At 34.5% G+C, this 22510-nt stretch overlaps 2 protein-coding genes and 1 pseudogene across 2 annotated transcripts; all 3 read left to right on the top strand.

Annotated features, from left to right (window-relative positions):
* Positions 1–360: 360 nt before the first annotated feature.
* LOC125582266 lies at positions 361–1562 on the top strand (annotated as a pseudogene).
* Positions 1563–15582: 14020 nt separating this feature from the next.
* On the top strand, positions 15583–16720 carry LOC125582095 (kunitz trypsin inhibitor 4-like). The gene has a single exon (XM_048748598.1). It carries the CDS (start codon positions 15909–15911, stop codon positions 16707–16709), a length of 801 nt encoding a protein of 266 aa, XP_048604555.1. The 5' UTR covers positions 15583–15908; the 3' UTR covers positions 16710–16720.
* A 2075-nt stretch (positions 16721–18795) lies between these two features.
* On the top strand, positions 18796–20806 carry LOC111206861. Its single transcript, XM_048748864.1, has 4 exons — positions 18796–19602; positions 19780–19887; positions 19936–20136; positions 20270–20806. The coding sequence occupies exons 1-4, from the start codon at positions 18796–18798 to the stop codon at positions 20804–20806; spliced, it is 1653 nt and encodes a 550-aa protein (XP_048604821.1).
* Positions 20807–22510: the final 1704 nt, after the last annotated feature.

Below are 22510 nucleotides of genomic sequence, written 5' to 3'. Positions count from 1 at the left end.
CAACGGTACAAGACCAGGCTAAAACTCTTATCTCTCGAGAAGAAATAAATAAACAAACAAGCGTTCGTGGCAAATATAGATTAAAAATTAAAGAAGCGTGGAATGAAAGTGGAATTAAAAAAAAAAAAATAGGCATCTTCGGCCATATTTGGCCATATTTATTGGGGTTCTTAGGATGAGGTTCTTTTTTTTTTGATAACCCAGGTTTCCTGCCGCTCATCGACAGGGCGACGGCCAATAGGGCGATATAACCCATACATTGGCACCCGTACATCGAGAGCACAGACTAGCCACGTGGGTGTCCAAACGGAGCTCTACGTGTTGGCTCCTGGACGCTGCAGTCCGCATGTGAAATCCGCAATGACCGGTAATCGAACCCAGGTGGCGGTACTCACAGCTGTGAGCCTTTTACCACCAGAGCTAGACGCCCCGGTTAGAATGAGGTTTTTAGCGTAAATAAACACTGTATCTTAACTTTAATTAAGAAAAACTAAGAACTGTCTCTTAAAACTTTTATTTAAGAGTCAGTTATTAGTTTTTCTTAGTTAAAAGTTATGAGTCGGTTCTTATATTACGTTAAGATCTCCATCCTAAGAACCCCCGATAAACATGCCCTGCGTGTATACAAAGCTGTATGTGCATGTATACACTAATACACATCCGTGTATAAATAGCGAACACATAAACTCACATTTTCTTCATCCTATAACATCAAGTCTAATCAGCTACATAAGCTCAAAAAAGGTGAATCCCATGTTTTGCATCTTGCCTTAACCGTTGTTTTGGCCGCGACGGCACAAGTTGATGGCAATATCATATTCGACGACAGTTACTACGTTCTCCCCATCTACTCCAATGGTGGCGGCCTGACTCTCCCCTCCCGTGGTCATGACACCAATGTCCCCTCTATGTTGGACATGAATATTCGGAGGTCAATGGGGGCATTCCTGTAAGATTCTCAAACTGGAAATCTAGACTTGGGTTCGTTCCTAAATCAGAGAACCTCAACATAGAGATGGACGTCAAAGCTACGATCTGCGGTCAGTCAACCTATTGGTGGGTCACTGAGGCCGAAAGTTAGACGTTCGTAACCGCTGGTCGTAACCCTGAAGCTGGAGAAGATTTTTCGAGGAGTTTCTTCCAAATCCATAAACCTATAGGTTTGTTTGCCAGTTACCAGATTATGTTTTGTCCTAACAATAACGATTGCAGAAACATCGGTGTAGTTGTGGAAGAATATGGTGTTCCGCGTTTAGCTTTAAGCCCTATGACATTCTCGTTTTACTTCAGGAAAGCTACTGAGATATCGTCCAAAACTATGTCTATTATCTGAGAGAAATAAAGAAGATGAGAGAGTTATAACTTAATAGGGTTTTAAATTCTCGCTCTAGTAGACTCCAAAATTAATAGGATAATTTTGTAGTCTACCAGAGAGAGAACTGAAAACCCTATTTATTTGTAAACTCTTATCCTCTTAATTTTTTTGAATAATACTATTTTACTAGGATAAGACCCGCGCCTTGCGCGGAATTAAGTTATTATTTTTATTATATTTTGGAGAATGAAACAATAGTTTGGCTTCATTTGGATTAGGGGTCTTCAATCCAGATATCGGATTGGTTTCGATTCGGTTCGGTTTTTTTTCGGTATTTTGGTTAGTAAAATAGAACTACTATTCTAAATCCATATTTACTTTGACTTTAGTCTTTCACATACTTTTGAAAGATTTCAACTGGACAACTAAATTGATCAACCAATCTTGTTGCTTTAAATCATTAGTATATATATAAATATATATATATTATTTAGTTTGAATATTTATTAAATAAAAATTCATATGCGTTATATTTTATGATAATTTGTAACTTATAACAACAAAAAAAATAATCTATTGATCACGAAATTTTCAGAGTGAGAATCTTCAAATTTCTAATAATATATAGACGTTTTGAAAAATTCAAAATATAACATATAAGAAAAAATATAAATGTTTTTATTATATATTTAATGTGATTTTTAATATCTTTTAATAATATAAAATTAAAAAAAAGAACTAAGATACCAAAATTGTTATCAAATATTTATTATTCATAATAATTAATTTTCATATATACGTTAATCATATTAGGTAATTTCGTAGCTTCTAATTAAGGAAAGTGCAAAAACAATATTTGATAGATTATTTATCAATTCGAATATTCGATAGTTAGTTTAATAAAAAATATAATGTAAGTTAAGATGGACCAACCTATTTTTTTAAGAATAGTATATTTTATATAGTCATTTACTAAATGAGAATTTATAATCATACACTTCTATGATCATTCATATCGTTTTATAACTGAATATTTAAATCATCGATAACAAAATTTTTAATGTGAAATCTTTAATAAGTTTATAATTTATAAATGTTTTTGAAAATTCATTGAAAGTTTTAATATTAAAATATTTATGTAATCTTATGGTATATAGTTTAATCTATATATATGTATGTATATATATGTTTTATTATTAAATGATATTTTTTACTCATATAGTTTTAAAATCATGTGTATCTTCTTATAATATTAAATAAAAGTTCATATTAATACAATTTTATGATCATTTGTAACTTATTATGGCAAAAAAAAAAATCTATTGATCACAAAATTTTAAGAGTGGTGATCTTCAATTTCTAATAATTTATAGACGTTTTGAAAAATTCAAAATATAACATATAAAAAATATAAATGTTTTTTTATTATATATTTAATGTGAATTTTAATATCTTTTAATAATATAAAATTTTTAAAAAGAACTAAGATACAAAAATTGTTATCAAATATTTATTATTCATAATAATTAATTTTCACATATATGTTAATCATATTAGGTAATTTCGTAGCTTTTATTTAAGGAAAGTGCAAAACATTTTTTGGTACGTTATTTATCAATTCGATAGTTAGTTTAATAAAAAGTGTAATATAAGTTAAGATGGACCAACCTATTTTTCTAAGAATAGTATATTTTATATAGTTATTTATTAAATAAGAATTTATAATCATACAGTTCTATGATCATTCATATCATTTTTTAACAAAATATTTAAATCATCGATAACAAAATTTTCAATCTGAAATCTTTAATAAGTTTATAATTTATAAATGTTCTTGAAAATTCATTGAAACTTTTAATATTAAAATATTTATGTAATCCTATGGTATATAGTGTTTAATCTATATATATATATCACTACAAGAAAACATATTTTTTACTAGGGCAGTATTCGTTGTAAATTCGTCGTAAACGGGGTGTTACGACGAATTAACGTCGAAAGACGTTTCGTTGTTAAACGTCCGTCGTAACGGAGGTTTCGTCGTAAACGACTCGTTACGTTTACGACGAAATATATTCCTCGTAAAGCGCAGGGAAAGGATTCGTCGTAAACGCCACGTAAGACTTCGTCGTAAATCCCACGTAATTATTTCGATGTAAAGCACACGTAAATACTTTCGTTGTAAATCACTCGTAAACATTTCGATGTAAAATCCTCGTAAATATTTCGATGTTAATTACTCGTAAACGTTCGTTGTAAACTCCATGTAATGTTTACGAGGAGTTTACATCGTTACTTATTATATTATTATTAATTAGTATATAATAGATTTTAATTTATTTTTAATATTCAGAATTTAAAATAATTTAAATTTTAAAACAAAATATGAAATTGGAAAACATATTTTAAAAAAGTCATACAATAATATTTAAATTCATAATACAAACAGAAAAAAAAAACTACATATTGTCGAAGTAGTTGGTGGGGTTGCTCGGCTGTTGACGGGTTGGATCGGACTCTTGGGGATCTCGTGGTGGCATTCCAAGAGCGGCTCGTCTCTCACTCAACATTCTCTGCATAACCGGGTTTCCCACTGCCATCACGTCTAGCAAATCCTCAAGAGAGTCTAAACGAACCTGCTGACTATCCATTTGAGCCTTCTGGCTATCCATTTGAGCCTTCATCTGAGCAGTCTCTTCATCCCGTCTCGAACTGTATGACGAAGTTGCCCTTGCAACTTCGTTAACAGAGCCTATACCGACTATCCGTCCCTTCTTTTTAGGAGCCACCTATAAAATCAAAACATATATTAATATAGTTAATTATGTTAAAATATTTAAAATAATGTAAACTAAAATTTTAAGTTACCTCTTCGAAAATTCTGTCGACCTCTTGGGTGGACAATGTGACTGGTAATCCATCGGGAGACTCCTGGGTTAGTTGCGTCTCCCGTTCTTCAATCCGACCGGCCACTGTTCGGAAGAGTTTCTCAGATGCAGGATTCACAAAAACTCCGTCGGATGTGGCGTGAGTCATCTTGAATAGGTCAGACAGAGAAGGTAAGACTAACTACAAAACTACCGTCGAACATAGATCTATATTGAAGGTACTTAGAACAGAGAATTGATTAAAAATTGAATATAATAAATAAAAAAAAAAAATTAATATAATAAATATTATAAATATTATATTAATTGAATATTTTAAAATATATATTTAAAACAAAACTTACAGCTTCTAGACGGACTCCTGCATGAGGTTTTTGTCCGGTTCTGTGAAGCATGGGCAAATGACCATCTTTATCCTTCGTCCTTCGAGAAGCCGAGCACGAATTGGCCTTTCTGATCGAAGAGGGGTGCTCCCAATAGGCGATGAGGCCATCCCACACATCCGTCGTGAGCTCAGTGGGCTTTCCCTCATACCCGTAGATCTCCCACTTGTCCTTCCAATCAGAGACTGTGTTGCAGAGGCGTATCTTTGCCTTTGCAACGAATTCCGCCTTCACCCTCTCGGTGATTCCCAAAGACCAATGCCACTTTTGCTGAAACATAAAAATTTTGAAAAAATTACAATTAATAATAAATATTAAAAAAAAATATATATATATATATATATATAAGTGAAAATTTAATTAAATTTAAAAATCTTACCGCAAAACATTTAAACCACGTGATCTTAACGTGATTTGGTGTCTTGCTCCAGTTCGGGTATGCCCCGTCGTAGTAACCCTTAATCGTCGCCGAAACGCTCCGGCTAACACGGTTGTTAGCCCCAAACCTGAAAAAAAACAATTTAACCGTTACAAAATAAAAATTAATTAAATTTTAAAGTAATAAAAATTAATAACTTACCAATAAGTTCCTCGGGGTCTATCGGGGTCTAGAACATCCAAACCCTCCCGTCCAGGCTGGGCAAGCAAATCCTCCACCGTATATCTCGCGAAGGGAGCATATGAAGGCACACGCAAATCCGGATGAACTGCACCTTCTGGGACAGGCTCAGGTGCAGCCGCTGGAGGAGGAGGTGGAGGCATCTGCGGTGGAAGAGGAGGACTCGAAAAAACTCTCTGAGAAGTCTGAGAGTCTGGAACTGCATCGGAAGACGATGGACCGGAAGAAGATGTACCGGAACCATCGCCAAACAACTGGGCATAAGTAGGTGCTGCTGGTTTCCTTCTAGGAGCCATCTAAAAAAAATTAAATAAATTTAATCAATTATGACGACATAATTAAAAAATTATTCCGTTACCTAACTAATCACCTAAACTATAGGATTCCGTCATCTAACTAATCACCTAAACTAATTATCTAAATAATCACCTAAACTAATTATCTAACTAATTAATAACCTAAACTAACTTTAAAAAAAAAAAAAAAAAAGAGGGAAGAGAATGTACCTTAGGGAGAGGAGAGGAGTTTAGGAGGAATGGACGAGGCAGCCTCGTCTCGGCGTCCCAATATATAAAAGAGTTTCGTCGTAAACGCGACGTAACATTACGACGAAGTTACCAGGCCCGCGTTTTTTCATTTACGACGAAGTTACCAGGCCCGCGTTTTTCGATTTACGACGAAATTACGTCGAAACGTCGGTTTACGACGAATTTACAAGGCCCACGTTTACGACGAAGTTACCAGGCCCGCGTTTTTCCATTTACGACGAAATTACGTGGAAACATCGGTTTACGACGATTTTACAACGCTTAACCCTAAACACCGAGAATGAAATCCCTAAACCCCAAAGTCACATATCATCTAACATCATATCTCTTCTTCTCTACTACTTTGTGCTCTTTCTCCAACTTAAACTCTAAAACCCTAAAACTCCAAATAATTTTTTTAAATTAACACAAATACATATTATATAAAACAACATTTGTTACACATACATTAGGATGGTAAAAAAACAATATTTCTTTAAACATACGTTACAATAGAGAAATACAACATCAGAGACATATATTACATCACTCTAAATCGTTTTCGTTCTCATCAATATTACATCACTCTAAATCGTTTTCGTTCTCATCACTATCATTACAATCATCATCGTCGCTTCTCTCGAACTCGTCTTCACGTGCTTCATCTGTCGCATCTTCGGGAATATCTTCATATTGAAAGTTTTGCGGGTCGATCAAAAGGATTTCATCAGTTGGTTGTTCTGGTACCTCAACTTCATTGATAGCGTCTTCTTCTTGCAAGGGCGGTTCTTCTCCAGCGACAATGCGTCCACGAGGTGTAATTTTGATAGCAGCTAACCAGTTTATCCCGGAAGTTCGAAGCCGAGGATAAGGAAGGAAGCTTACTTGCTCGGCTTGTGAAGCTAAAATGAAAGGCTCAAATTTGTTGTATCTTCTCCCAAAATTGACATCCACAACACCAAATTTGTTATACCGAATCCCTCGGTTCACAACAGGATCGAACCATTCACATTTGAAGAGGACGCATTTTAGCTTCAATAACCCCGGAAATTCCACTTCAATAATCTCCTGCAAGATCCCGTAAAAGTCCGTTTCACCTTTCACACATATTCCGTAGTTACTCGTTGCCCGATGTCTCCCATACTCGTATGTGTGAAAGGTAAATCCTCGTGTGAAATACATAGGTGATGTGGTGACCTTTGCAACTGGACCTTGAACCAATTCGTGAAACCATACGGGATAATAAGGATCGTCATAATCAACCTGCCAAAAACAGTTATTCTTAATTAATATTGAAGTATCAAAACACTTACTTAATTAATCAATGTATGAGATATATTACGTACCTGTGATTTTAACCACTTGACAAAGTGCTTATCTTTACGTGTGTCCACATCAGTTGCAGATATTCCTGGTATTGCTTCTTCAACTTGAGATACAAACATGCTGCAAATTAAACAAATAATCAAGTCATACATAATTAACTGCAATTCATATAATTAACATTCACAAAAATATTTACCTTTCAAAGTAACGGGTCACTGCATCCTCGCAGTTGAGCAGAATATAAGTGTGGGCACTATGTTTATCCTCTTCACATGACCACCATACTTCTTTCGTTTTACCACCAAACCGTGCAATTTCGCAGAAAATGTCAGGAACACCATCAATTGGATATGATGTCGGTACTCCACCATCATCATATCTTCTAGGAACTCTTTTCCTCGTACGAACAGTTGGAGCAAAGTAGTATGATGTGAAGTTAGATGTTTCGGCTGTCAAACTTCCCGCAACTATTGAACCTTCCACCTTTGCAAGATTTCTTGCTTTCCCCTTCAAATGTTTCATCTGTCGCTCATACGGATACATCCATCCGTTGTGAACAGGTCCACGAAGCAATGCTTCATACGGTAGGTGGACAACTAGATGCTCCATGACGTCAAAAAATGAAGGAGGAAATATCTTCTCCAGGTTGCACAATATGATCGGAATGTTATGATGAAGTTGTTCGATGACTTCTTCCTTGAACGTACGTGTGCTGAGATCTCTGAAAAAAGCGCCGATGGCTGTATATTGCAAAAGTAATCAAATTAATAACATTTCATAACATATGTATATATATTAACGTTTTATAATTACCTGCAAGTGCTTCATGGACATTTGCTGGAAGGAGCTCGGCAAAAGCAAATGGAAGTAGTCGTTGCATAAACACATGACAATCATGACTCTTCATTCCGGAGAACTTTTGACCTCGTTCAACACATCTTGACAGATTTGAAACATAACCATCAGGAAACTTAACTTCTGATGCAACCCAGTCAAACAAGGTTGTTTTGGCTTCTGATGACAACCGGAAGATGGGAACATGAACGTTTCCATTGCTCTTGATATGTAACTCACTTCTTGAGCAAATATCAGGTAAGTCCATCCTTGACTTTTTGTTATCTTTTGTCTTCCCAGGGACGTTAAGTAATGTATTCATGATGTTCTCAAAAAAGTTCTTCTCAATATGCATGACATCCAGATTGTGGCGTAAGAGAAGATCCTTCCAATAGGGTAGCTCCCAAAATATACTCTTCTTATGCCAATTGTGAGACACACCATATCCATCAGGCATATTTCCAGGAACATGCCAATTTCCTCCAACTTTAACTGTTTCCTGAGCTCCGTAATAATCAATGTCTGCTTCGATCTGCTGGCCGGTGAGATATGGAGGAGGACCGTCTCTGACAATTTTTTTGTGCCGAAACAATGTCTTATTTCTTCTGTACGGATGGGCAAGTGGAAGAAAGCGACGATGACAGTCAAACCAACAACTCTTCCTACCATTCTTCAGTTGAAAAGCATCCGTCGATCCAAGACAATATGGACAAGATAATCTTCCATGTGTTGTCCAGCCAGACAACATCCCATAAGCAGGGAAATCACTTATCGTCCACAGCAGAACTGCTCGCATCGTAAAATTGTTTTTCAAGGAACAATCGTACGTCCTCACCCCTTCTGACCACAATTGCTTTAGCTCTTCTATCAACGGTTGAAGAAAAACATCAAGAGACCGTTTTGGATGCTTCGGCCCAGGGATTAATATGGTCAAAAATAGAAATTCTTGTTCCATGCACATATCCGGCGGTAAATTGTACGGCGTAAGAATGACTGGCCACAAAGAATATTGTCTACCAGACATTCCAAATGGACTAAATCCATCGGTGCATAACCCAAGATAGACATTCCGAATATTTGTAGCAAAATCTGCGTGTACCTTGTTGAAATGTTTCCACGCTCTTGCGTCTGATGGATGTGCAACCTCACCATCTCTCTGGACATGTTCCGCATGCCACCTCATCGACGCAGCAGTCCTCTCAGATTGATATAATCTTTTCAATCTGTCTGTAATTGGTAGGTACCACATCCTTTGGTACGGTACCCTATTCCTCCCACGGCCTTGCGGTTTGAATCGTGGTTTTTTGCAGAATCGACACTCTTCTAACTTGTCATCTTCTTTCCAGTAGATCATGCAGTTGTCGATGCAAACATCAATCATCTCCGAAGGCAACCCAAGACTATAAACCAATTTCTGAATCTCATAATAAGATTCAGCAGACACGTTGTCTTCTGGCAAATACTCTTTAAACAACTCCGCCCATGCATCCATGCAATTCTCAGGTAAATTATGATCCGTTTTAATATTCATCATCCTAGCTGCTAGAGACAATTTAGAGAGACCTTCTCTACAACCAGTGTAGATTGGTTGATTTGCAGCATCTAGCATTTCATAAAACCTTTTTGCATCCAAATTAGGTTCTTCTACATTTCCAGTTCCATCAGCTATTGTTGTAGTTGTTTCTAAAAATGCATCACTAATCATATCTTGAACCCTATCATGATCTACCATCTGCTCATGATCTTGATGATAATTATATTCATTATGCAAATGATTCGGTTCTTCACTATGATGACCATCCTCAAAATTATTATTACTACTACTAGCTTCATTTCCCCCATAACCCTCTCCATGTTGATACCAAATGTAGTACTGTGGTGTAAATCCTCTGTTTACTAAATGCTTCCATACAGTTTCACTACGTGCAAATTTTGAATTCTTGCATTTCCAACAGGGGCAGAACATCTTACCGCTTTCCTGTGTTATCGGTGTACAGCCCGCCTGGTGCATGAATGTCTCTAGCCCGCCTAGAAATGCGTTCGTCACCCTCCCGTCGGAATCTTTGTGCAAATACATCCAACTCCGTAACTCGTAAATACTACCGCCACCGGCCATTTTTTCTTATATTTTTTTTTGAAATCTTTTTTTTCTGATTTTTTTTTCGGATTTTTTTTTCTCCCGTTTGTGTGTTGTGAGGAAGAGAGTTGTGGGAAATGACATATATATAGAGAAATTTTCGAGTTGGGTAGTTGAAATATAACAACGATTTTACAAGGAATATTTTATATGAATTTTACATGGTTTTAACATATTATTTACAACGACTTTGCGACGAAATTAGGTAAGTTAAAGCACATTTAATACACGTTTTCACCTAAATATAATGGTAACATGCTTCGTTGTAATGTCGATGTAATGATTACGACATATTTCTCATTCCACGTACATTCGTCGTAAACTTACAAGGAGTTTACGACGAAATCAGTTCGTCGTAACTTTACATGGCGTTTACGACGAAAGTTAGATTCCTCGTAATTTGGTTGTAAAGCCCATGTAAATTTACGACGAAATATTTTCGTCGTAAAGTTTCGTTGTTATAGGCACGTTTTCTTGTAGTGTATATATTTATTTTATTATTAAATGATATTTTTTACTCATATGGTTTTAAAATCATGTGTATCTTCTTATAATAAAAATGTTAAACCATTGATCATTAATTTTTAACATAATAATTTTAATAGTTTTAGTCATTTATTGTTGTTTTTAAAAATTCAAAATATAACATATACGAAAAAATCTAAATTTTACTTTTATAGCTAATTTGATTGTTTAATTTATTTTAATAATATAAAATTAAACAAAAAATGATGGAGGAGATATAAATTGTTATCAAATCTTTATTATTAAAATCATTAATTGTCATATATATATTAGTCATTTATGGTAATTCCGTAGGTTTGATTTAAGGAAAGAAAATAACATATCATATCATTATATCATATAGTTTGACCAACTTATGTATCTAACAACATATAAAAATCGAATGTGGACCTACTTATTTTTCAATTGAATGTAATTGACTACCTAATTGAGTGCCACCTATGCATTGGGGCCTATTTTAATTAATACAAAATTGAGGTTACATCTTTTCAAATGTTCCTCAATTAATATATAGGGGATTATATCTATTTGTAAATCGTGCAATTAAATCTAAATCTTACATCTCATGCCCCCTAAACTTCATTAATCATTACCTAGGATAAATTACTTATAAGAACCACATTTTTAAACAAAATCTCTAAATCCATTTGGAATATATAGCATTGACTTTTCCTTTTAAACTAACTAATAGATCTCGATCCGCGCGAATGTATGTTTTCAGTTTTATGAAGATAGATATTTATTTTAGCTCCTTAAAATTTAAAAAAGTTAATCATATATTTAAATGTTTATATAACTATTTCAGATATAATAATTTAATAATTTTATAGTTTATACGTGGTAGTTAATCAATTGTTTAAAGAGTCAACTAGTTGAATATATATGAAAAAGACAAAATTAACAAACTATCCTAACATGCTGAAAAATAAAATTTTATCTGCCAAAATCAATTTAAATTGACTATTCTGTCATTCTTCCTTTAACACGGTAGAAAGAGAAAGTCAAATCTTCATCTTCATTTTTACAACTTCTTCATCGCTGACAAAATTCACTCTCACTATTTCTTTTTATCTTTTATCAATGTCGATAGTTTCTCCTCAAACTAATTAAATTACTCTCCACCAACATCCGTTTCAGCTTCCATTGAAGAAGACGAAGTAGAAACGTTCACTTTCTGAAGATTTAGTTTTTTTTTTCATTTCTCCTTACAATTTTCACAGTGACGCTCGCCGGAGATCGTCTTTCTTCGGCGTCTACAAGGGCCAAGTTTCCTTCTATCAAACCAGATGATTACGCTCACAGTCCCGTTCACTACGCCGTCTTGGGAGATCACGCTTCACTCTCTCGTCTTCTCTCTTCCGTCCCAAAGCTCGGAGATCCAGAGGAGATCCACACCGAATCCAACTCACTGAGCCAAAAACGAGTCCCCGATCAGAACTCCGCCGTCCTTAACCACCACGACGTTACCTCACGCGAGACACCGCTCCATCTAGCGGTTAGCCTCGACGATCTGTTCGCGACAAAGGCATGTAGGCATGTTTGTTTCTTCTTCCTGTGATTTTCATTGAGAGCTTACATGAAATTGAATGAGGATGGAAAGAAGGGAAGGCAAATGAGGAGTGATGTGGTGGATGCAGTCTTATTCAAGATCAAGAAAAGAATACAGAGAATTTGAAGAAAATGCCGGAGAGAGAAGTTCTGTACGTACTATATAAGGGTAATATCGAATTATCAAAAAATCAATAGTGCCGAAAGGATCGGTAGGGTACTTAGCTAATATTGACATTTTCTGTGTATACACGCCGTAAATACTCCTCTTGAAATATATGTACATATATGTATAAATGGATTAGATCGGATATTTGTTCCTAAAATATTAGTATTTGTTATTTGTTTCGTTTCTTACGGATATTGGATATTGCATATTAATATTTGTTTTGCTTCATAGATTTACGGATATTCAAATTTTTCTGTTCTAATCGAAACTGATGACGAATCGAATCAAAATTTTACTGATATTTTTTTCATCCCTACCGTGCCATTCCCGATAACGTTCGTGAAAGCTGATGAGACGGAGACTTCGTTCAAGACGATTATGTGAGAGAAATTAAGAAGATAATAGAGTTATCACTTACGACAAATAATAAAACTCTATCCATGCGTTCCATGTCTTCTTTGTTTATCCATCTATATCATATATGAAATAAAACAATAAGCGAAAACATGACGATTATGTGAGAGAAATTAAGAAGATAATAGAGTTATCACTTACGACAAATAATAAAACTCTATCCATGCGTTCCATGTCTTCTTTGTTTATCCATCTATATCATATATGAAATAAAACAATAAGCGAAAACATGTGTGGCAACTATGAACAAATTTTATTTTATTTGTTAAAACTCTATCTCCACATAAGAAATAAATAAACAAACAAGTTAAAGAATGGTCTTATTTGTGTAATAGCCATATCTGAGACATAAATTAGGTGAGTAACATTGACTTTGACATAACTAAATGTCAGATATTTGTATTCCATTTTATCTGGTTCTGCCCTCTCGCTTAAAAAGATTTCAATTGCAAGTAAGAAAGTAGATGAGGTCTCTTTCTTTTGGTGAAGTCGTCCACATATACATTTATTAACTACATACATATGCATAGAGTATTCTATTCCATATCCTCGAAATAATATAAGATTATAATTTCACCTACAACTTTTAAATAATAAACATATTCCAACTCTAGTTATCCCTAATCCCACCACAACCCATAAATATTAAATCTTAAACTCTAATCAGTAAACCTTAAACCTAAATATAAACCCTAAATCCAAATAGAATGGAACAAAATAAATACATAGTACATATTGGTGAAATTATGAAATGTATGTGGTTGCATGTAAGAAGTTAATTCTGACCCCAATCATACCCATTCATCTTCTAAATACTAAACCATAATCTCTAATCACTAAACCCTAATCCAAATATGAACTCTAAACCCAAATATCAAAATCTAAAAAGTACATAATATTATGTAATATTAAATTATATTATGTAATATTAAACTATACAATATAGATCATAATACAATTTTTAGAGATTGAACACATGTAAAGATAGTTAGAATTTAAAGAAAATTACAAACTATATTTCTAAACAAAACATAGCATTTTTATTAACCATCAAATGAAATGGAACATGATAAAATAATATAATAACAAAAACTGAAATGGAATAGAACGCATAACAAAGTATGAAAAATACACATAACTGTTCATCTTCTCCTACATATAATAGAGATTTCCTGTAAATTCAGATACATACATGTTCTGGTGTCTTCGCTAAAGTCGCTTTTGGAATCTGAGAAGCCTCTCCTTTCAGTCACCGACAAAGCCTCCTGAACCGGTCTCCTCCTCCACAAAACTTTTCGGAAACGTAGTCCATAGTCCGTAACGTCTTCGTCGCTCAAATCTGTTTTGGAAGAATCTATTCACTTCTTCAAATATTAGTAATAAAAACTTATTTTGTGAATGTAAGTGAACAACAAAGAGCCACATTTTATGTTTCACAATAATTATTAATTAAATTTTTGTTTCTTTGCGGGTTGGCCGGTGAAAGAGAGGGCTAATAGAGTATTATTCGTGTATAGAAATGTTAGGGAAATTGATTGCTCAGTGAATTAGACTTTTTTCCATGTCATACAGCCCAATCTCTATTATTAAAAGAGAAGTACCAATTAAAAATTACCCCTATTTTTTCTAACTTGTTTACACTTCCATGCCACTGAGAATTAAATTAAACTACATATTTTAATGCTTGTCTTTTCCAGTTAAATTAATGAGTTTTCCTTAATCAAATTTAAATTTAATGTCATTAAATAAACCTACATATTTTAATGCTTGTCATTTTCAGTTAAATTAATGAGTTTTTCTTAATCAAATTTAAACTTAATGTCATTAAATGAACATAAAAATACATCATATTTAATGTAGCTTATTACGTACGAGTACGGTCCAATAATGAACTTGAATTTTATTTTTACGAAAACGTGAATCACTTGACTTATGTAATATTTAAAATATATTAACTACAATATAACAAATGCATATAACCTACCTATACTTTAGTTTGAAATGATCATGTTCAAGTTTTATATAGTCAACTTACATCATGCATCGATCGATGTACAATATGCAAACTACCTATAGTTTTCGTTTTCTTTATAATATGTATCAACCAACCAATCATCCCATTGATTTTCTAAGCTTTATAAAAAAAACAAATTAATAAATACAAACTCAAAATCCAATATCTTCTATTAATCAAAACAGAATATCTTCAATGTCGTATATTTAATGTTCCTATCAAATATAGAAACTGTAACCATAATTACACTAATTATAAGAATAGATTTGATTCCAACCAATTGATCTATTACTTCGGTAATTGATTTGCTTGCAGAAGAAGAAACAATAAATTTAAAATTTATAAGAATATAAAGATATAGAGATTCCAACCAATTGCATATATTTGCGTATGATTTCCGCATAATAAGCTTCAAATTGAACATTGAAAAAGATAGAGATTTTTTTTTAATCTTTTACCGACACAAACTTAAAAAAACGAAGAGTTAAATATTTTTTTTTGTTACACTTCCCGGAAAAAAAACGGTACAACATGGGCTTTCATAATATGGTCTTTTAACATATTAATGCAATGGACATTTAATAATTATCTTGACGAAAAACGAAGACTATAAATAATTTATTATTAATAAAATTATGAAACTATTTACAATTTGATGACTAATTCATCGCCCTTTTTTATATGTTAAATTTTTCATAGAAGTTTAAAAATAATTTTATTTCCTTTAAACATGTATAACTAATTTATAATCTTTTACGCCATACTAATTCATAATATAATATTTCTTCATATTTTACGTTAATAACCATTGTTTTTTATATTTCGTCTACAATTCTCTAATTACGTCTATTTGTTCAATTTTTTATATGATATCGAATATTCATCGTAATTAGTTGGTTTAAGATGCCAAAAAAATTATTTACTTGGTGAATATAATACATCAAATATTACAAATACATTATTTAGTTAAATAAATAACTAAAAACCGAAAATTCAAACCCGCGCTGGCGCGCAGATGAGGGTCTAGTTTCCCTAAAACAATACACGGATAAATACCAATCACATGCAAAGCTGTATATGATTGTATACACGTATCCAAAGCTGTATATGCATGTATACACGGATAAATACCAATCACATGAACTCACATTTACTTCATCCAGTGACAAACAACTCTAGCCAACCACATAAACTCAAAAAAAGGAGAAGATGAATACTTTGTTTTACTTCCTTCTTGCCTCAACCGCAGTTTTGGCCACCACAGCAAACGCGAGCGAACCAGTTGTCGACGCTGATGGTGATCTCATATCCGACGGCAGCTACTATGCTGTCCCCGTCTCCGACAATGAAGGTGGCCTGACTCTCGGTTCCGGTGGTGGCAACCAATGTCCCTTTTATATCGGACCGGAATTATCAACGAAGAACAAGGGCCTTGCCCTAAAATTCTCAAACTGGGGGTCATGGGCTGAGTTCGTTCCCGAATCAGAGAACCTCAACATCGAGATGAACGTCCCCCCATCTACGATCTGCGGTCAGTCCTCCTATTGGTGGCTCACTGAGACTCAGAGTAAAGGATTGCTGTTCATAGCAGCTGGTCCTAAGCCAGAAACCGGAAAAGATTCGTCCAAGAGTTTCTTCCAGATCAAGAAAGCTGGTGATTTTCTTCGCGGTTACAAGTTTGTGTATTGTCGTAACGATAAGAGCTGCTACGAATTTGGGATGGTTGTGGACAGATTTGGCTATAACCGTTTGGCTCCAGCCAATCTGCCATTCCTCGTTGACTTCGTGAAAGCTGACAAGACAGAGACTTCGTCAAAGTCCAAGACAGACAGCTTCGTTAAAGACTACAAAGAGTTCGTTGAGTTAGAGGATAAGAGTTTTAACTTGCACAATAGTAATAAAATTGTATCCGTGTGTTCTATGTTTTCATTGTTCATCTTTAATGGAATTCCCGATATATTATTTGATAAGCATTACAACTTTTGTAGCCACGTGTCATCACTAGTATGATTCTTAGAATCATTAGAGAAATCTGTTGGTCCATCTAATTATATAATAAGTTTTTTATTAAACTAATAATAAATTCATCATTAATGTACTGTATTATTTCCTTCATTAAAATTTACGGAATTGCCTAATGTGGCTAAAAAGTATATGTCAATTAATGATTTTGAATAATAAAGATTTGATAAAAAGTAGTGTATCTTCTATCATATTTGTTTAATTTTAAACTATTAAATAAATTAAACAACCACAATAACCATATAATAAAAAATTAGATTTTTATGTATATGTTATATTTTGAATTTTTACGAACGGCTATAAATTAATAAAACTGTTAAAAATCTCACATTCAAATTTTATGATCCATGGTTTAAAATTTTTGTTTTGACAAAATACAAATGATTACAAAAACTATATAATTAAAAAGTCTAATTTAATTAATTATTAAGATTAATATATATATCGTTTTAAATTAAACTATAAACCATATAAAATAAAATATTTTAGTTTCAAAATTTACTTTGAACAATTTTTTTGATAAAAGTTTTGAACGATCATTGACAACTTACTTTTTTTTTTAAATTATAAATTACTAAAACTATTAATCCACAATGAAAATTTTGTTATCAGTAATTTATTTTTTTTTCTATAAAAGATACAAATGATCAAAAAAACTATATGAGTAGAAATCATCATTTAATAGACATTAATATTAAAAATATAATAAAATATATTATTTATGTTAGTATCATTTAAATTTAATAGCATATCCTATCAAATATAAAAAAAATATTTTTTGGATTAATAAAATTGATTTATATGTTCGCACCAATTTAATTATATATTTAATAGTTGCTGACTTTTAATTATTTAATATATATTTATTATTTCATAATATATAAAAATATTTAATACATAAAATAATATATATATATATATATATAATGTTGATCCCGCGCAAAATACGGGTCTTAACCTAGTGAAACATTACTTTTCTTTTCAATTCTCACCCTAGTTTAAGACCCTAAATTTTTGAAGAAATTACACATAGATCCTCAGATTTGTGTAAAAGAAAAATTAAACTCACAAATTATTGAATTTTTTTGTTAAACCGTCTAGAACTCTAAAATCTCAGCCCCTGATGCACATGCCCATTTTTTGGGTAAACGTTATTAGTATTAACTGGTGAAGCACATGCCCACTTTATCAGTAAAGTTGACCCATAATAGAAAGACAAACAATCATTTAGCGAATATAAAATAGAGAAAATTACTAGAATGTATAAGAAAGTTGGTTTATTACTAGAATATTAAACATCTTATAAAAATTATTAAAATGTTTCTCTATCCATAATAAAAGACTGTAAGGGCCTTTGATTAGTTTTTTTTTAATTGAAATTATTTTTAAACATTAAATTCACATCACTAATTAAATATACACATTATCAGAACATTGTCTTTGTCGTCTCGAAGTAAAAAAAAAAAACTAACTAAGAACATTGTCTTTGTCGTCTCGAAGAAGGAACCGTCAAAGAAGGAACCATCGAAGAAGGAACCGCGAGGATACTCCCACTCTCCGTCATCGACATTGTCTGTGTTTACTTCCTCTTCCTCGAACTACCTCTCTATCGTGATACTCTGTTTTCTCCGTTTTCGTCGTGCCCGAAATCGTCGTCTTCAATCGTTTGTACAAAATCGTCTTCGCCGCCGTCTTTGCCGCATTCTTATCTACGAGTTCGTCTTTTCTGGTAGGATATCGCGACGGTATATATTATATTTTGTTGCGACTGAGATAGAGTTATGTTGCGGCTGTGATATGGTTTTGTTGAGGGTTTTGTTGCGTCTGAGTTAGGGTTTTGTTGCGACTGAGTTATGGTTATGTTATGGCTGAGTTATCGCTGTGTCGTGACTAAGTTAATGTTATGTTGTGGCTAAGTTACTTTTATGTTGTGGCTGAGTTACAATTATGTTGTAACTGAGTTACAATTATGTTGTAACTGAGTTATTCAAACATTTTGTGGCTGAGTTATTGTTATAGTACGGATGTGTTATTGTTATCTTGTGGCTGATTTATTGTTGGGTTATATGATCAGATGGATGCTGCGGAGGTTAAATCACGGGATTACCCTCCAAGACTTTACCCTGAAGGGTCTTCTAACCTAGAAAAAAAAGATATTAATCACAATTTCCGTTTAGGAACTTTCCGCCACATTAGAGAAACAATTGGACTTGATGTGTGGGAAGAATTGGTGAACTCTCCCATTGGAGTAGTTGCTAGGCTAGCTGGACGCGAAAGCGTATGGTCTGGTAGGACCGTACACTATCTACTATGTAGACAGCTGCGAGTACATAAGAAGGAGATATGGTGTCTCGTGGTTGATGAGGCTATCAGGTTTAGCTTGCTCGAGTTTGGTGAGATCACTGGGTTAAACACAGGTCCATTGCCAATAGAAAGGTTTGAAGCTGATCAATACAAAGAGTTTTGGGAGGAGTTGAAGGTGCCTCTTGGGATGGGACCCAAGGTAGATGAACTGAAGAAAGCATTAGCGTTCTGTCCGCTTTGGAGTTTTGAAAAGCGTAAGTGGTTGGGGCTGCTACTTCTTCACGTCATGGGAGTCTATTGTTTGCATCACAATTCTAGGATACCTTTTGAAAGTGCAATAAGGGTATTCGACGATGAAGCCATGTGGTCGTATCCATGGGGTCGGACTGCATACGAAGTTCTCATTGACTCTATTAAAACGTTGGCTCTAGAAGGAGGGTCATACACAATAAGCAGCATGACCGTCGCGTTATTGATTTGGGCTTATGAATCTGTCGCCTGCTTCGGTGAGAATTTTGGGATGGTGGTGAATAATGAAGACGTTCCACTTTTACGATGGGGTGGAAAGCGTACAAGTGCAAGTTTTGATAACTTGTTGGCTGCCGAAATCAAAGAGCATGCGAGGTAAGGTTTACGCTGAGTTTTTAGTATTTTGATGGCTGATTTATTATATTTGATGGCTGATTTATTATATTTTATGGCTGAGTTATGTGTTATTTTGGTGGCTGAGTTTAATTATAACCTGGTGTTGCAGGTGCGTGTGAGGAGAATGGTTTTGAAGGACTCAATTGAAGAGATGTTTCCTAAATGGTCGGGTGAACCTGACGACCCACAACTCGTTAGGTTGATAACATTCATACATGTAGGTAGATTTGTGAAAGGTTTTTGGGAAGTGCATGGGAATACGCAGGGTAATGCACAGGGGAAGGGGAATGAGAAGAAGAAGAAAATGAAGGGTGGAGTTTCGTCAGAAGCTGAGCCACCCACTAAGAAGCAGAAGAAAGTTAAGACACATAATGAGTCTGAAGTTGCTGCAACGGAAAAGGGTTCTAGCGAGAAGGAAGGTAGCAAAGATTCGGAGTTGGAGAACAAAGCGACTCTGAGGACCATTGTGAGTACTTTGGATAATATTTTCCAGGAAAGTTGAGCAGTTTGACTCACGGTTGGAAGCTTACGAGTTAGACCGGAACATACCATTGATGGACCAAAAGACCATTGATGACAGCGTGAAAGCTTTACTGTAGGAGCGTCTGAAAGTTCTGGGAGTTGGGAAAATTTCCGAAAACAATGTTAACCCCTCTCCACCATCAGCAGATAAATCTTTAACGTTGGCATCACCGCGGGTTCAAACGCATCAGAAGTCTGTCAATAGTCCAGCGTTAGTTGCGACTCCTGGTAAGGTTTTTGGACCGAAAAATAATTTGGCAAAGGAGCTTGATAAGGAATCATTGGTGAAAAGGACTTTGGCTGAGGAGTTTGGTAGTGTCGCTAAAGCTACTGATCTTGATAGTCAACATGTTGATTTCGTATTAGTTTCTCCTTCAAAGGCTACTAAGGATGATAAGGATGCTAAGGTTCCAGCCTATGGACGCGGCTGCAGGGGCAAGCGTATTGTTAAGGGTGAGGAAGCCGATGAGAAGAAAAAAGCAGCGCAAGTAGATGATGCGTTTAAGAGGAAGGAGAAGGCTGAGGCTAAGAAAAAAGAGGCTGAGGCTAAGAAAAAAGTGGCTGAAGCTAATAAAAAAGAGGCTGAGGGTAAGAAGAAAAAGAGGCTGAGCTAAAGAAGCGAAAACAGGCTAAGTCAAAGAACAAAGAGGTGACTCCATATGGAGAGGACAGTGTATTTGCTGATGTGACTGACGAAGTTATTGTGGGAGAGAACGAATTCGCACTGGAGTCTGACGTCGAGGGATCTGAACTGGTTAGATCTGCCATAATTAAGGAATATCGGGAGAAAAATGTTTAGTTAATTCCAAAAGGGTTTTCAAAGGCGGCAGTTTCTTCACCAGCAGTTTTTCCGTACGTAGGAGATAATGGAACGACGTGCATGAGGAAAAATGTTACTCCTTCATCAGTAATATATGACCCTCTAGCACCTGTTGATCCGGTGCTACTCGAAAAACTGATGCAACACATTAAGGGAATTCCACCCAAACCACCAGCACCAGCAGATAAACCAGCAGTCCTCTCCGTTGATCATGAGGGTGATTTCTACAGCATACTCATCCATGAAAGACTGTGGCCGGAAAAGGAATATGGATGGGTGTTTGATAATGTAAGTTTTTAGTGCGGCTGAGTTATATATTAATTTTATTATATTGCGGCTGAGTTATATATATGATTACGGCTGACTTACATATTCTTTTAGTATGGCTGAGTTATATATTATTTTACGGCTCACTTACATATTCTTTTATTATATCACGGCTGACTTGTTAATATTATTTGTGTAGCATGTCGTTGCATATTTGACCGTCCTCATTAAAAGGTTCATGCTAAATCCCACTTCATTCTGGACCAAGCGGATTGCCTTCATTGACCTTTGGTGGCAAAGTTTTTTGATTCACGATTTCACTCAGTTCAAGATAAAACCTAGTATGTTCAAATTCAAAGTCAATGGTTATGAAAATATGGTAAAGGGTAAGCTTCCCGATCACTGTCCAACAAACTTGAAGTGGTATGAAGATGTGGATCACTTGTACGGATGTCTTCAAACTGGCGGAAATCATTGGGTTGCGTATCATGTGGATCAGAAGAAGGAGAAGATTGATTGCTACGATCCAATCTTTGGAGAGGTAACACCCGAAAGTGAGCAGAGAATTCTAAATTCATTTAAACCGCTGACGCACATGATTCCGTATATGTTGAGTGAGCATATTCCTGTCAATATCCGAGCCCCTAGTAAGAAGAAGTTATCATTCAGAAGGAGGAGCAAAAGATACACTCCACAAAACATCCAGATTGGCGATTGCGGGGTGTATTCGTTGAAGTTTGTGGAGTGTCTAGCGCTTGGTGTAACGTTTGATGGGATAAACGATAAAAATATTCAAGGTTTACGGATGAAGATGGCAGCAGAGATCCTCGATGAAGAAGGAAATTCTGTGATGAGCAGTTGGCTGCCTAATTGAACCTGTGTTTGTTATTTTGTACTTGACTTATGTTATTGTTTTGTACTCGACTTATGTTATTTTGTACTTTATTAAGTATTTGACTCAGTCTTATCTTTTTTATAACTCAGCCGTGTACTATATGTGTAATTCAGCCTTACCCAGACATACCCTATAATCGTAAAATGTTTATATAACTTAGTCGTATCCATTAGTATAAGTCAGCCGTTACGATATTATAACTCGGTCATACCTCAAACATACCCTAGAATCAAAAAAATTAAATGTTTATACTTTAAAATGTTAAATTGAAACTCCAATTATAAATTTGAAGTGAATATATAATCAACTGAATGTGTCTTCTTTATTGAATTTACG

Source organism: Brassica napus, chromosome C2 (genome assembly GCF_020379485.1).
Source record: "Brassica napus cultivar Da-Ae chromosome C2, Da-Ae, whole genome shotgun sequence".
NCBI classification, from domain to species: domain Eukaryota; kingdom Viridiplantae; phylum Streptophyta; class Magnoliopsida; order Brassicales; family Brassicaceae; genus Brassica; species Brassica napus.
This window is presented reverse-complemented; position numbering and strand designations above follow the sequence as displayed.

Coding starts and splice junctions, on each gene's coding strand:
- LOC125582095 (XM_048748598.1), top strand. CDS start 15,909: ATGAATACTTTGTTTTACTTCCTTCTTGCCTCAACCGCAGTTTTGGCC.
- LOC111206861 (XM_048748864.1), top strand. CDS start 18,796: ATGGATGCTGCGGAGGTTAAATCACGGGATTACCCTCCAAGACTTTAC. Junction 19,888..19,935: donor GGTTGATAACATTCATACAT/GTAGGTAGATTT, acceptor GGGAATACGCAG/GGTAATGCACAGGGGAAGGG. Junction 20,137..20,269: donor AAGCGACTCTGAGGACCATT/GTGAGTACTTTG, acceptor GCTTTACTGTAG/GAGCGTCTGAAAGTTCTGGG.